This window comes from Hemitrygon akajei, chromosome 5 (genome assembly GCF_048418815.1).
Source record: "Hemitrygon akajei chromosome 5, sHemAka1.3, whole genome shotgun sequence".
NCBI classification, from domain to species: domain Eukaryota; kingdom Metazoa; phylum Chordata; class Chondrichthyes; order Myliobatiformes; family Dasyatidae; genus Hemitrygon; species Hemitrygon akajei.
In genome coordinates, this window is record NC_133128.1 from 169538469 (window position 1) to 169553395 (window position 14927).

The following is a 14927-nucleotide window of genomic DNA, read 5'->3' on the forward strand; positions in this document are numbered from 1 at the left end:
TTTGTTCAAAGAACACCGTTTTATTCTAAATATCCGTTGAAATCGTACCAGACAGTTGAAATAAAGTATTCTTATAGAAATGTGTTGTCTATCCTGTAGTGTCACATTTTCTCTGATTTACTACAGTTATAACTTACAATTTGCTTTCAGAGATAATACTTACATAATCTACAAACACCAGCCACTGATACAACTGCTCAAAAACTATCCTCTCATCTAGTTTAAACCCAGGTTTACTAAAGAGGAGAAATATGATTGTAACAGACATGGATTAAACAGGTCAAAGTCAGATTGTATAAGCTCTATAAATTTCACATAAATACATTAAGACAAGGATAAATAAGTCATAGAAAAATCTTTTTGATTTTGACTTAAAATAATAAATACATATTAATGTTGTTGAATGCAGGTTGTTCATTACTGAGAAGTACATAGCTGGGGTTCTGGGCAGTAAGACCAGTTACAGACAGAATACCACTAGTATAGAACACTAGTCTTTAAAATTCACATTAAGAAGGGTTTGCTGAAGACTGACTTTGTATGTCTTACCTTCAAAAGCACCTATTTCAAGCAATTTTTCCTCTATTTGCATTCTGTATTATGGTAGGATCTTATTGAAAGGGATGGCTGATGTGTAGACCCTTAAATAAACACAGAAAAGCAATGTGGTGGGCAGAGAATGAGTGATGGGCAAATACTGTGGCAGTCTCATAGCAGGAGAATATCTGATACAAATGAGGTAATAAAAAAGCGAAGCAGCATCGCTTGGCAGACCGTGCTAGTCCATTACAGATGTGTTAGTTTGGGTGCTTCTTGGATTCTTCCCTGAGCTGTGTGATGAGTAGTCAGATCTGTATACGTGGGATGGGGATCGCATGGTCCATGATGGTGACTGCCTGGTATTTGTGCAGCACAACTATAGTCCACAGTGGCTGATGAAGGATGAGGAAGATGACTAAGGTTGAACATAGGACCAGAAGCTGGCATTGAATCAACAAAGTTCCCTCCAACATACACAGGGCTGCCTTGCAAATTATGGTTAGCAAAGCCTCCATTTCCCTGCATTGTATGATGCTCAAACTCTGTACCAGGGTACCTCTTCTGCTGGGGTAGGCAGCTATTAAGAGGTGCTGTGTAAGCAGCCAAGCCATACATATTCTGCTGAGATTTGGTGAAAGATGTTGGAGAATGAGCTTCGTAATTCAAACTGTTGACAGTGGGGAGCTGGTTTGAGAATCCAATATTATTTGGAGCATTTAAAAGTGGGCTTCTGTCTGGAGACTGTCCAACTGGAGAGTGCATGATCCCTTTTGCCTTTTGGTCTTTTTTGTACTTCATTCTTCTGTTCTGGAACCAAATCTTTATTTGCCGTTCAGTTAGATTTAATAAGTTTGCCATTTCAACTCGACGAGGACGACACAGATAACGATTAAAATGGAACTCCTTTTCCAGTTCAACCAATTGTGCACTGGTATAGGCTGTACGGACTCTCTTAGAGGCTGGGCCTGGTGGGCTTTTATCCTCACAATTGTCTCCTGCAGAATGAAAATATATTAATATTCATACATATATACACAAACACACATGCAGTATAATTATTCTGATACTAATACTTCTACAAAATAAACAATTCTTTAACATTTTTTCCTCCATACTACCACATATTCCCAGAGCTGTCTATGCAAAAGCTATAATTATAACTCTTAAGCAATAAATACAGTAACATTGCAACAAAAAAAATACCATGCTGATATAGTACTCTACTAGTGTTAATGACTTTGGGATATCTGGGGCCCATAACGGATATTGTATGCTGTAAATGCGAAATGCCAATGCAGTTTAGGGAGTTTCCACTGAAATGCCATTAACATGGCAAAATATGACTTGATTTCATTAATATAACTATTGCAATATAAGACTTACTTTTTGTTCTCCCCTGCTTAACAATCTGTTTGATGAAGGTAGCTCTCTGAAAGTTGGGGTTAATCATGAATCCAATCCAAACTAAATATTACATAAGAGAAGAAAAGGCCCCTTTTTTAAAGATAGTTCATAAAGTAAAAATCAGCTTCCATGGAAAATACGACGCTGTGACTAGAAGTCTAGATGTGCATATTATTTTGTTATAACTATTGAATAATTTATAGCTATTGTTATTTAAATCACAGTGATTCCAAATGAGAGTTCCCATGAGAATATATATTTGGATATGAAGTATGTTTTCTAGTCCACTCATACATTTAAAGTATACTTAGGTCAAGTCCTGACAACCTTCTGAATTTTCAGGCATTGTAAATAAGTGAAAGTTTACAATAATAAGTTTAAATTAGTTCAAGTTAATGGAAATGTAAAAGAGATACAGACAAAATCTTTGTAGTAGTGTATTTGTTAGGTTTTACCCACCTATGGCTAAGTCCACTGATATCAAGTGGAATAATCTGAGCCTTTTCCAAGAATTGCTTAATTTGGGAATACACTGTGCAATGCCCAGCAGTCAAACAGAAAATCACATTTCTAAGAGTTCCTGCCAAAAGTCATTCTCTTGATTAAATATTTCAGAAAATGTTATTTTTAAAACTAGATCTATTTTAGTTTGTCCATATCTTTACCAAGATCACTAAATGTAAGACCATTCACAGAATGTTGCCAAAAATCTCTGGATAATTCCTTCACACTTTTCAGCCATTAGCTACAAGGGGAAGGGAAAGACTCTCACCAATGTGTGATATTCTTTGACAATCTACTCCCCTATGTGACATTCTTTGATAAACTTGTCAATTTTTAAGAAGCTTGCTGGAATTTAAAGTTAAAAATCAATTTACTGAAAGATACCTGCAACTGTGCAGCTGTTTTTCTGCTTAGCATTTTGTCGAGATTCTTTCATCCATGGGAAGATTTGCTTGGTAAGTGTGGCAGCCGGGCTGCTGGAAGAATTTGGAATGGACTTGGTTCGTTTCTGAGTTGCAGCGTTGTTTCCATTGGGTGAAGGTGGCAAAGGAGGTGGTTGCTGTGGCTCACTGATGCTTGGATGTTGGGCAGTGCCTTGACTGCCACCTGTTCTCATACAGCTGCCATTTATATCGGTGGGCTTATGGGATTGGGCTCTGGCATTAGATGTTTGAATTGGGCACGTTGAGTTCTGATAATCATTGTCAACCGATGATGGTGGGTAAGCTTGATGACTTGAGCTGTAGTTGTATGTATTGGATTTTTGGTAGGAATAACCACTAAATATTCCAGAGTTGTCATAGTAAGTTGCTTTTTGCATCTCGCTATTTCGAAATGACAGGGTCTTGACACCCTTATCGAATAGCATTGACACCTTTGATCACACAGCACGTTTACAACAATCGTCAGAATGCAGAGCTCCTGGATGTTATAAAACAAAACATAATAGAGTGAAATGTTTGGACCATAATTGCTTTAGCATACAAACTAAAATAAAACATCCATCCCATGAATGATATTTCACAATCTTGTCATTAGTAGACTTGATCTTTTTTTCCCTTTACAAGTTTGAGAATTATTCTTTTATGAGACAATAAATAAGTAAGTGAAATATAAAATGTATTAGTTGACAAACTCAGAGAGACTATTATAATTTTCTAATAAATTTAAGAGTTGGCTCCTTCTTCAGTTGGAAGCAATTAGCTTCAGTTTGTATACTCAGCTCTCTATGATAATTTGAACAAGCTGTATAAAATGCGCATAGTTCAAGTGATGTATGAACGATTACAATTACATTGCACTTCTTTGGCAATTTATTATTATTATTTGAATCTACACTGCATTATCCACTTACTGAGATCCACTACAGACAAACTGTCCTTTTAATTCATTTACCAAATCATAATATAAAGGAATGTTAAGAAAAATGATGAGTTGTACCATTTGAAATATATCTCAAAATTTAGAACCAAAAACCCCCCCCAAATGTGCCTTTTTCCTATTCCATAATCTCAAAGTTAATGGATATTACAGAACGCTAGATATGTCCCTGTCATGCTTGATCTAAGTGGATTTCGGTGGGACACACAGTGCTATTCCAGTTGACTTCACTGATTGAGGCCATTTTCGTAATGGTGAGAAACAAAAAGACCCCTCTTAAAAAGAGTGGGAAAAAAAACCCACAGTCACAGGCGACTTATTTGCCTGCAGCATTTGCTGTGGGTACAGACTGTTTTATTCTGAGATCTGGACGCTATTACATTCGACATGATGGATCGGACCAGTTCCAAAACCTGAAAAACCAGCGAAGTGTACCCTCACCATTGTTGGCTTCTTTTCCTTCAACGTAAGAATGGTTTGTTTTAAGCGAATGTTTCTTTCTGTTGCTCGTTTTGCTTTATGACAGGGGATAGACATTGTAGTTAAAGTATAACTAGCACCTATTCAAACTCTTTGTTCTAATCAAAAACAGAGAAATGACGAAGTCAGCATTTCACATTTGCTTTGTGCTACTTAACTGCATCTTTAGATCATGGCATTGTCCACAAAATAACATATTATTGAATAAATCTATTTCAACATACACAAAGCCCAGCTAAACTAACACATAAAGTAGCGAATAGATGTAGTAGCGTTAACTAACCATCAACTTTTCAGTCAACAGACTTTTTTATTGCAACTGAATTCAGACGAAAAATTATATATATGCACTTTATTTACCCTAGTTCCAATCAAACAAACGTCCTTTAGTTACTTACAGTGGCATTAGTAAGATAATTACATTTAATTTCTCACAAACTCTTGGCAATAGCCTTTTTTTTAACAGAATTAACCTGACGTAGTCAGGAAACCTCCCAAATGGCCGATGTCTGCGTGAACTGGGCGGTGGGGGGCGTGGGGGGCGTGGGGGGAGGTGGTGGTAGAGGGTTGGGGGTTGGTTGTTGTGGTCAGCAATAAAATCAGACCTTTTTGATTGAATCAAGTGCCTTGTTCTCGTTTAGATCGCCCTAAGTTATGTATTAAACTAGTAGGTTACTGTTGTGATTAGAATTAAATGGTTACATTGAAACAAATCGTTATAAAACACATAAACTTGAAACATAACACGAATATGATTGACCTGGATTTAAGCTTCAAATATAATACTTAGTCTACAAAACCATTTAAATAAAACATCCTTGTATAAACTGGCCCAAGTATTGGACGTGTGGCTTATCTGGCTACTATATCACGTCACAAATAGATTTTCTATTCATTTGGAAAAAAAAGCCTTCAGCCATACAAGACCTGACATTAAAATGAAATATGAGGTTTATGATCTGTGGCCTCCAAAGTTGCAGCTCGGCACACGTGCACATCTCTGCTGTTCCCTTCAAAGAAGTAATTCAATGTTGTTTTAGCCTTCCGTTACTTGTTTCTAGGCATTTTCGTTATATTTTACTGTATTTTGTTATACCCAGTTTCCCCGTCATGACCATGTTCGCCATTTTAGCTTAATAAAATTGGCATTAGATTTCTGTTCTTTGCTTGACTTTTAAAAATCTGAAATCTAATTACATTTCTATTTGCCCCACCCCGTCTCCCCATCTAATCAGTATTTTATGTGAGAGATAAGAAAGTAACCCAGTATTATCTACTGCTGCGGGCTCTGAAACTTGATCATCACAACCAGCTTTCCCGTTTGCAGTGCATTTGGAAATGTTATCTTCGGAGAATCAAATCTAACATTAATATTAAGGTAATGTGAAAAGACTGTAGTGTAGCTGAAAATCTGGCCCAGAAACTCCAACTGCTTGTGAACTCTGCTTGAACCTAAATCGCAGCCATGGGCCATAAATCACTTGGACAATGGTCAACTGTTTCTGCGTTCATCTTTCAGATCTTTCTTACCTTACATGTTTTCTAAATGCAAGGGTGCATCACCTAATACAGGGGTTTGATAAGTAACACCTTGATATGGACCATCACTTTTTTTTCTGTGTTTCCAGATACATGATCTACAATCGTGGAACGCGTGGCCGAAAAACAAAGAAACAAATTATTCGATTATCTTTGTTAACATAAAGTGCGAAATGTTAGTTCAAAAATGACGAAAGCTAGAAGACCGAATTGGTGGGGTGGGGTGGGGGGAACTGTGCTGTTTCATGAAAGGATGGAGAGCAATGAGCTAACTCTCCATTTCCCATTGTCGAAAATTTCAACTCTCACGTGGAGAAGGTCTGGCACAAATTAAACTTCTGTGATAGCGCAAGGGAACATCAAAAGTCCACCATTTGCTATATTTACCCTATCTATATTCCCCGTGTTGTGGCCAACCATTTAATGTTCTTGTACCGTTTTATTTGTATAAGGCTGGGCGTCTGAACGGCAGTTTTTCCAGCCAAACCCTAGGCCAATAATTACTTCCGATTTATTTTAACTTTCACTCATGTATTAATAGAGCAGCCGGGTAGTCTAAGAATTTAAAATTTACCTCCTAGTTAATGCTATTAAGAAGCCAAAGTCCTAGCAGTGCATATCAATGCACCTGTCATTATGTGCTACGCAAAATTTATGGCTGCTCAGTCGTAAACGCTTCACTTCAGAATGGGAAAGAAACACTTTCCAAAGAACTGCTATCTTCAGAAGTGTAAAATAGCTAGAGCGGAGGAGGAAAGCTGAAAAAGAATGTCCACACTCCGCAAGTTTTTTTTTTACCTACGTTTCGCCAGCTCTTGTAGGATTTTATATAAGGCTTTGAAAGTAGTCCAGGAATCTTAAGTGTGTTTTAGCTGGCGAACTTTTCACATGTAGCAGAATCGTATGGCTCGAGCTGGAGGATCTGAAAATTATTTTTGATAAATGCAAGTTGGGAGCCAAATTTGAAATCAAGTATTTGATTTCAGGTATGGAGTCAAAAAAGGGGGACTTGAAAGCTTGTGTTTTTATTTTGTTAAAGTCACCGACTAGCGAGTGTATTCAGTGTAATGTAATCTGCTCAGTAATTTTAAACGTAACGTATACTACAAATTATTTAATCATGTGATATGTTTTGTTACGAAAATATTTATTGCCCTCAGCTATTGCTGAGGATTATTTTTGGAATCTAACGATGTTGATTTTGTTTATACTTTGCGGATCATTTCTGACAAGGAATTCGGCTGCCTAGACACATCTGCCCATATTTCAGCTTGCATCACGCAATCCCCTCCAAATCTGCGGCTGGTTCCTGGACGGGAGACGTTTAAAACTTGGATTTCAAATGGAATGATTTGGCACTCTTTCCACGACTGTGGTACAGCAACCCAGGCTGCCAGAGAGATTGTACAAAAGAAACATGCATCCCGATTCATCTTTCAACTTATTTTTGGGAAGTTTATTTTATACGACTTTGAGTATGTAGGCAAACACATTTAACGTAGACTGCCAAGATTACATGAGATTTACGGCCCTTATATACAAATTACAAAAAGTGCAGATTTTATGAGTCTGCCATGTATTTTAATTAAATTATAAACTATATACTTTAGTACAAAGCAATTGTGTTGATCCCTTTAACTAAGGGCGATGTAAGATTTAAAAGAAGCAGAGTAGATGGAAACGTATTTAATTTTGAATTTAACGAGAGAGATTAAGCAACAATGTAACAAAAGTAACGTGAGGGAGATAACGTTACTGTTTGAACGAACCACTTTCCCAAGACTTCATAAATCTTTATGCTGGATAAATACTGCAGATTTAAAGAACAACTATAAACAATTCTCATTCTGTGCACTAAGAATGGCAGTAAAGTGGTGAGCTTAAACAAATGTTCACTTTATCTTATTTTCAACTCTGTATGCTCCAGAGTGGGTCTATATGATCTATATTTCTGAAGTACTAACAGATGCAACCCAAGCCTTTAGAATTACCGATAAGTTTTCAAAAGTTTGCTTCCAGCTCAAAGTAGAACATGACGACATATCGAGAAGAGCCATACATAAAGAATCCAAGTATCTCGTCCCTGTCTGTTCAAACATGTTTCATTTCTTCTTTGTTTTCTCATGGCCATAACATAAAAGTACGAACTAGTTCTCCACTGACAAATCTCAGTTGCACACAGAATCCAAGGCGCATGGAATTCAGAGCTGTTAAGCAAAAGGGAGCAAAGAAAAATCAAACAACTCACCAGACGCACTGTTTTTATCTGATTTTCTGTGGATTGAATGTGTAATTTGTCCGTATTGACCAGGGGCCGCTGGCTTTGTTCTGAAAGAAAATGTCATTACAGTTTCTGTTTCAAACACATTAATAATATTTTTGTATATCACATATATTTCAGGCTGCCTTCCCGGATCCTATCAAAGAAAATAACCAGTATCAGGCGGCGAAGATTCATTTTTAATAAGAATATTTTTATTGTTTACATTAAGAATTATTTAAAACAATGCTTCGTGGTGACCTTTTATACAACTCCCATTGCATTTGCTTATTCTTTAAATGAAAGCAGAAATAAATTAAGTATTATCTCCTTCCCTTCAGAAATTAGAAACAAAGTGTTACTGATTGCAATGCTGTGTGATTAATGACTGGGAGTCACATTGTCAGTGACTTTTTTAAAGTGAAAAAAAGGGTTAAATAGATATAGTGATGATAAAGATTAGAATTTGAATTTTTGGGGAATTGTTTGACAAATAAAGCTTCGCAAAAATTTTAATACAATAACCAATCATTTATGTCAAGCGGTTTTCGAAATTTAAGTTGTTATTACCAAGTGAAAATCTATTAATAGCATCGAGGATTTTATATCTAAATTCGCAATTAGCGAATCAGCAGTTTGCTCTGAAGGTGGATTTCTGCACTTTCCCAGAAAGGTACATCTGAAATGGTCGTTTAATAGAAGCCGGGCCTAAACAAGGCATTGAATAAAAATCTGGAATTTGTACCGGGTTGCATTTAGTATCCCCAAGCCCCAATCTGACCATATCAATATACCTCCTAGATATATTTCTTTTCCTGTTGATGTTTAGATATGTGTATTTAGTGAAAAATTGACGCCGTTGTCGAACATTTTTTACATAAACGCACAAAACAATACAAATATGGAGGATTGCAAGAAAGAGCCTGGCGCCATATATAAAACTCATGTATAATGTATTATATTGACAGGCGGTTATGCTTTGTCATTGGGATACCAAACATCACGTACGTATTATTTTATATCGATTGGGCATATTCATAACAACAAAAACACTTCGGTTATACAAAAGATCATATAAATGCAATAACACAGCTCTCCTGGAGCCTCCAAATTTCAAATTTCCGTGAAAGAGGGAGATAGAACACGCACCGGACCTGAAGTCGTGCAGAAATTGTACCACTGAATATTATACTGAGTTAAAATGCATGCTTTAATTTAGAAATACATTTAAGAAAAATCAGCAACTGTGGCAGATCAAATGCACAAAGAAATCCCAGTCATTAGCTGACAAAATGTAAGTCATAAGCCTTTGAAATGACCTTTGGCTTGTACAGCAATAACTCACCACTTAATGAACAACCAACGGAAGCGCCTTCACTACCTCACAATACAGCCCATCACACAACTTCACCATGGTTTTTCTATCCCTCTTTAATCCCACTAAGACGCAGCACCTTACAAACTAGCCTCACCAACTTGTGTCGATATAATGTGAAGTTAGAAGAGGATCCAAATCACAGTCGCCAAGGCATTAGGTCCTGGATCCAATGCCTCCCACCATAATGTGTGTAATGTATTCACGTGGCCATACGTCAATTTATAAGCTTTTATTTCTCTGTAATCACTGGAAGTAAGTATTTGCAGAGAAAACTCGCTACTTTCCAAGGAATCCACTAAGATGGACAAACTTTAAACAGTTGGTTACTTTCAGGTGGTTTTGATAAATGTGCTCAGCCATGGTCTGAACGGTAAGTTTTTAATCATCTTGCTTATTAATTTCGCAGAAGTGCGAGCGAGTTCTAACACTGCGGCCCTAAACCCTTAAAAAGCAGTATAGTCAAGTAAATAGAGTTAGTAAAATAAATATATGAAAAAGTTTTGGAAACTTTTTGTCACTTTACTAAATTGCTAAACTAGGTTGGCAGGAGAAAGTCGAGATAGTTATGTATTTATTACGTTTACTGCCCACCAGAACATAGGGCAACCGAGTGTACCTCTAAGTCCAAGGCAGTTTCTGTACTGGGACCTGACTTTATTCGGAGATTAAAAGTTTAAAGACAGACTATCAGGCAAATGTTGATAGTTATCATGGCGAGAGCTATACAGATATTTATTGAAATTTTAGGTGAAGTTATAAGTGAGTGGCCCCATCGAGCAAAATGAAATGCTACTCACAGTAATTGGATTTAGCTGGCTAACATGGCAGACCAGCAGCTTCGAGGCATGCAGCAATGAAAAATGTTCGACTCAAAAAGTTTTTTTTAACCGACGGAAGAGCGCGCGCACAGACACACACGCGCGCACACACACACACACACACACACACACACACACACACACACACACACACACACACACACACTCACACCCACCCACCCACACACTATACACCCACATACACACCCACACACAGACACGCACACCACCCACACACAAACACACACACACACACACACACACACACACACACTCACACACTTAGAAGTTAAATACCTGTGGACATTCCGAGAAAGTGCCCCTTACACACACAATTATTTGGGTAACTTATATGTGCACATTTACATTAAGAAAGCAGTGGATGTCCCTTCGTAATTACAACGATTACGACACTTAATTAGGTGCACTGTTTTAGTGCAGTTTAATTTAGAAGCAGCAATTTCAATCACACTTTAGATTCCAGGTTATGCCCATATCTGAAAAGCATCTAGGGGTACGTAATAATATTAAGATACCATATTCAGGCCTGGAAATGACAAGATACTTTGTATTTTAAAATGGAAAGTAATAGAGCTGTATTCTAGACAGTATTTAATAAAAGTAAGTAAATGCGTTTCAGGAACTGGAAGGGAAAAATAATTATCTTAACATTTAGCATTTAAATTCTACTGAAACTGTTGCCAAATCATTAGCGAACGGAATCAAAACGGGATTATTTAATCTCTTATAAAACCTAGTCAAACTTGAAGTGTATAATTACAGAAATGTTGCATTTAAGCAATTGCAGAGATTACCCTCTGACGTGACCGCAGTAAAATAAAATTATACTCGATCTTTTATACTGAATAATTTTTGAACTACCTTTATACTGAGTTCCTCGAAATTCATAAATTGTTTTCCTTGAACGACAATAACCTTAATTGAGAAATAATTTATACAGGCTGCTGCAATAACTTCAGCCCGCAATATATTTCTGTAACGCATAAATCACAGAAGACTGCAGCCTGACGATAAGCTAGAGACAACAAATTAATGTGATTTACGATCTAAGTTTGCTTGTGACAGTTTGAAAAGTTCCCTGGGTTTCTGTGCCTTTTTATTTCGTTTTCATTTTACATAAAACTGCAGAATCAGCTGAAATATAGCCACAAGACAAATTTGGGACTACTCTGGTTTGCCCGATCTAACCTTTCTCAAATGGCGCACTTTCGTGAAACAGCAAAATGTTCTTGAAAATCGACTTTTCTTTTGCTACAAAATCATTTTTCTTATCTCCCACAGAAATGGAAACAATGCACGTTTGAATCAGAATTTCATACAATTTGGTGGGAACAATATGCCCTTTCGCTGCAGGGATTATGCAAACTTACTGCTAAAGGTTGCATTTTATCAAACGATTGCTTACCTGTGTGTCAATTTATCATAAATCTGTGCTTTCCAAACACAACCTCTTAGCTTGCAGCTGCGAATAATATCCTCTGTCGTTTGTCTGCAGACAATGCTGTCTTAAACCAGATCTTGCGGCTTTACAGACATTTCGATACGAAAAGCAGACGGTATTCCCGATAGAAATGGCTTCAGTCTCAGGAACAACTACCAATAAAAACGGCGTACAGAGGTGTTTTTGCTTTAAATCTAAATCGATATTTTATAATCGAGCAACTAACAAGAAATTGATATTTATAAACCGGTATGTATTCCTTTAAAATGTTGCCATTTATGAATTTTATAGTGCAACGGATACCTTTTATAATCAGAAAATATAGGCGCTGCCTTAAAATACAGGCATATTTGTTCACGTGATCTGTGTTACCAGATTGTTCTGATTGAGCCAGTAAGTTGAGCCAGCGCTACCTCACTAACAGCTCTTTAATATGGATAGTTTGGAGCTTTGAACCACTTCTTACCTGAACACTAACGGGGAGTTGAGTAAAAACTTAATATTTTGTGCTGTACGTGTAAAAGGTGGTAAAGTTAGACTTCACTGTATCGTCTTTCCGTGCGGAACCACGTTTACTAGAGCGAACAATAGATTTGTATATTATTGCTATTACAGCGTCACTGGGTCAATATGTTGTATATCATTATTCGACCGAGCGTGTTGAGTTAATTATTGCACCCCTTTATTGTAGAATTAGATTTTGTAAATCAATGTAAGAGGGCAAAGAATTGGCGTAAATTACTCAATCTAGTTTAAAATACTTCAGCGTTTTCCAAGCATGATGTATAAATTGGTATCAAAACATGTGCATAAAATGACAAATTCAGCAATAAACTTATGTTTGGATAAGCTTTGTGAAGTGTTTACGCCTAGGTCCTGCGAATGAACGGGAATTTCCCATTTACCCGGGTTAGTGTTTGAGCCAGTTAAGTGGAAACTTTGAAATACAAAACTCTGTATAGATAAGATTTCCTTGAAGCTCAATCTCACCTACTCTCATTTTTGGCAGGACAAATTAATCATCGTTCTTAACTGTGGATTTATATAGAGAAATTGATGAGGGTAGAACAGGAACTAATGCGGGATTTTTCACTTTCTCTTTCAGGCGAGGCATTTAAAATCACAGGAGCCAGTAGCAACTGGGCGCTGGGAAATATTTCATTCCGCTTCTGGTCTTATTTTGTTTTCTCCCTCCTGAAATTGCTTTGTTGAATTATAATGTTTTTAGTTATGGAAAATTAATTCTCAGTTGCATTTTATCGAACTGCTTAATATTTCTGTTAAATGCTACTAGAAACTATTTTAACCTCTAAAACATTTGTCTGTAATTTAATAGCAATAAAAAACATTTCTATTGACAGTAATGCATGACCTTATTGCACCTAGCACAGGCTTAACGCAACATTTATCTAAATTACTTTACCCTCTGTGGCTCTATATGGTCGTTATAGAAATATTGCTTTGCAATTACTGCATTATAAATTATTTAAAAGGAAATAAAACAGTTACATCTCACTGTTTAGCTAAAGAATTACTTTTCCACTAAAACTATACAAGCAACTTCATATCTTTATTTTCTGATGATCGTTCACACTGTGGGAATTTGTAAAGATAATAAATATTTTATATGATATATATTTGTGACTTTGAAACAGCCCCTTTTATAATATTGTTCGACCCCACAAATATAAATAGACCAATTTATTACCGCAAGTTATGCCTTCGCTGATAATTTTATGAGGAGCCGAAGAAAAAAACAACTAACTGCTAACGCTTGCCACTGTGAGAACTCGGCTCTACGAGGAATATAATCAAACGGGCATTCGAAGACAACTTCGACTGCAGCATATGCTCGTAGAGCAATAAAACGAAGAGATTTACAATCTTCGCCTGGCCTCGGCAGCCTCGCGCCCTTTCAGGAATTACTGCTGGTGATTTATAACAGGGTTGGAAATTGTTGACCCTCCACACCATAATACTTTATTTCGATTTAATGAAAAAGTTGTAATTAAACCGTTTTCATTGATTCTTGTCTGCCCGATTCTTTGCTGGATCAGAATTTAAAGGGTAGAGAATGCTGAGTTGAAGAGAGTTAAAAAAAAACAACTTGGCTTCACAACCGCAACTTTGTCATCAGTAAAACAGCGTTGCATTTGTCATCGGCGAATAACTGAATTAATAGGTTATTGTTTTAATGCATAATTTATTTAAAAAGGAAACGAACGTCGACTTTACACACGTGACGACAGCGCAAATTCAATTTCCAGAAGAGCGCTACGACAAAAGCAACGGAAGCAATAAATGCGAAGGTTCATATTGTAAAATATCTCCAATCAATTTAATAAAATCCTTTCTCAAAGACATCTGTATTTGCCACGGTAATTTATATAGTTTAATTACACCTTTAGAGATGGGGGAAGGAACGGAGCTGTCATGGTATGCCACTAAAGCCTGTAGTGTAATTTATTGTTATTGAAGAATATTTATTGATGTATATATACGATTACATTCTTTGCTGCTTCAATTATGATGATTTGGATTGTAGAATCCTTTCTCCTTTTTCACAAAAAGATTTTACATTTCTGCTCAGTATTATAACTGAAAATGCTTACTGACAATATACTTTTAATCTTTACCCTCGTAATAAAACTTTTGCATGTTACTGTAAAAACAATAATAAAAAAACAGTTCATGCTTGTACTTCACAGCATTGTATCATCCACAATATATGTTAGGCATACTTTAATGCACTTTCTCATACTAATATAGGTACAGAAAATCAGAATTCTGTTAATTTATTACCTTATAAAATGTGCTCATAATTGTTCTTATTCAGGGAATCAATCACTACCAATTATTCTTAAAATGAGCCTAACGCACACTTAAGAATTTGTGAATACTCGTTTTGCCTTCCATTGTAAGAAATAAATGCCAATTAACTGTAAAAACAAATTCGTAGGTTCAAAGGAAACATTTGTTTCATCTTTTATAACAACACATCAACTAAAATATAAGGCACGAAATGCCCATGAATATATTTTCTGTTGACGTAAGTACCTGCAATTGTTCTCGCTGAATCTCATTTACAGACTTTCTATTACGTCTCAAAGAACACAAAATATATGACTCGTGGTATTCAATATAAGCTCAGGCCTCTACTTC

The 14927-nt window shown here is 36.4% G+C and overlaps 2 protein-coding genes and 1 long non-coding RNA gene across 9 annotated transcripts in view; 1 reads left to right on the top strand and 2 right to left on the bottom strand.

Moving 5' to 3' along the window:
- mtx2 (metaxin 2) overlaps positions 1-14927 on the bottom strand; it is a 161932-nt gene that overhangs the window by 125864 nt on the left and 21141 nt on the right. The gene's annotated exons all lie outside the window — the stretch shown is intronic.
- hoxd3a (homeobox D3a) overlaps positions 1-14927 on the bottom strand; it is a 25971-nt gene continuing 11044 nt past the window's right edge. For 2 of the 3 annotated variants that reach the window (XM_073047152.1, XM_073047155.1), the window contains exons 2-4: positions 8096-8175; positions 2833-3369; positions 1-1535 (exon numbers count right to left, since the gene is read on the bottom strand). In XM_073047152.1, coding sequence (XP_072903253.1) covers positions 787-1535; positions 2833-3316 — 1233 coding nt within the window. In that variant the 5' untranslated portion in view covers positions 3317-3369; positions 8096-8175 and the 3' untranslated portion in view covers positions 1-786. Of the gene's footprint in view, positions 1536-2832; positions 3370-8095; positions 8176-11729; positions 11918-14927 lie in introns of all 3 variants that reach the window. The other variant, XM_073047153.1, reaches the window with a different exon arrangement.
- Positions 6646-13791, top strand: LOC140728443 (uncharacterized). 4 transcript variants are annotated; one of them, XR_012099072.1, is made up of 4 exons: positions 6646-6833; positions 11606-11702; positions 11820-12014; positions 12871-13791. It is a non-coding gene; the product is annotated as an uncharacterized lncRNA (long non-coding RNA). The 4 variants fall into 4 exon arrangements; XR_012099071.1 differs by lacking the exon at positions 6646-6833 and adding an exon at positions 8921-9737; XR_012099073.1 differs by lacking the exon at positions 6646-6833 and adding an exon at positions 8921-9671.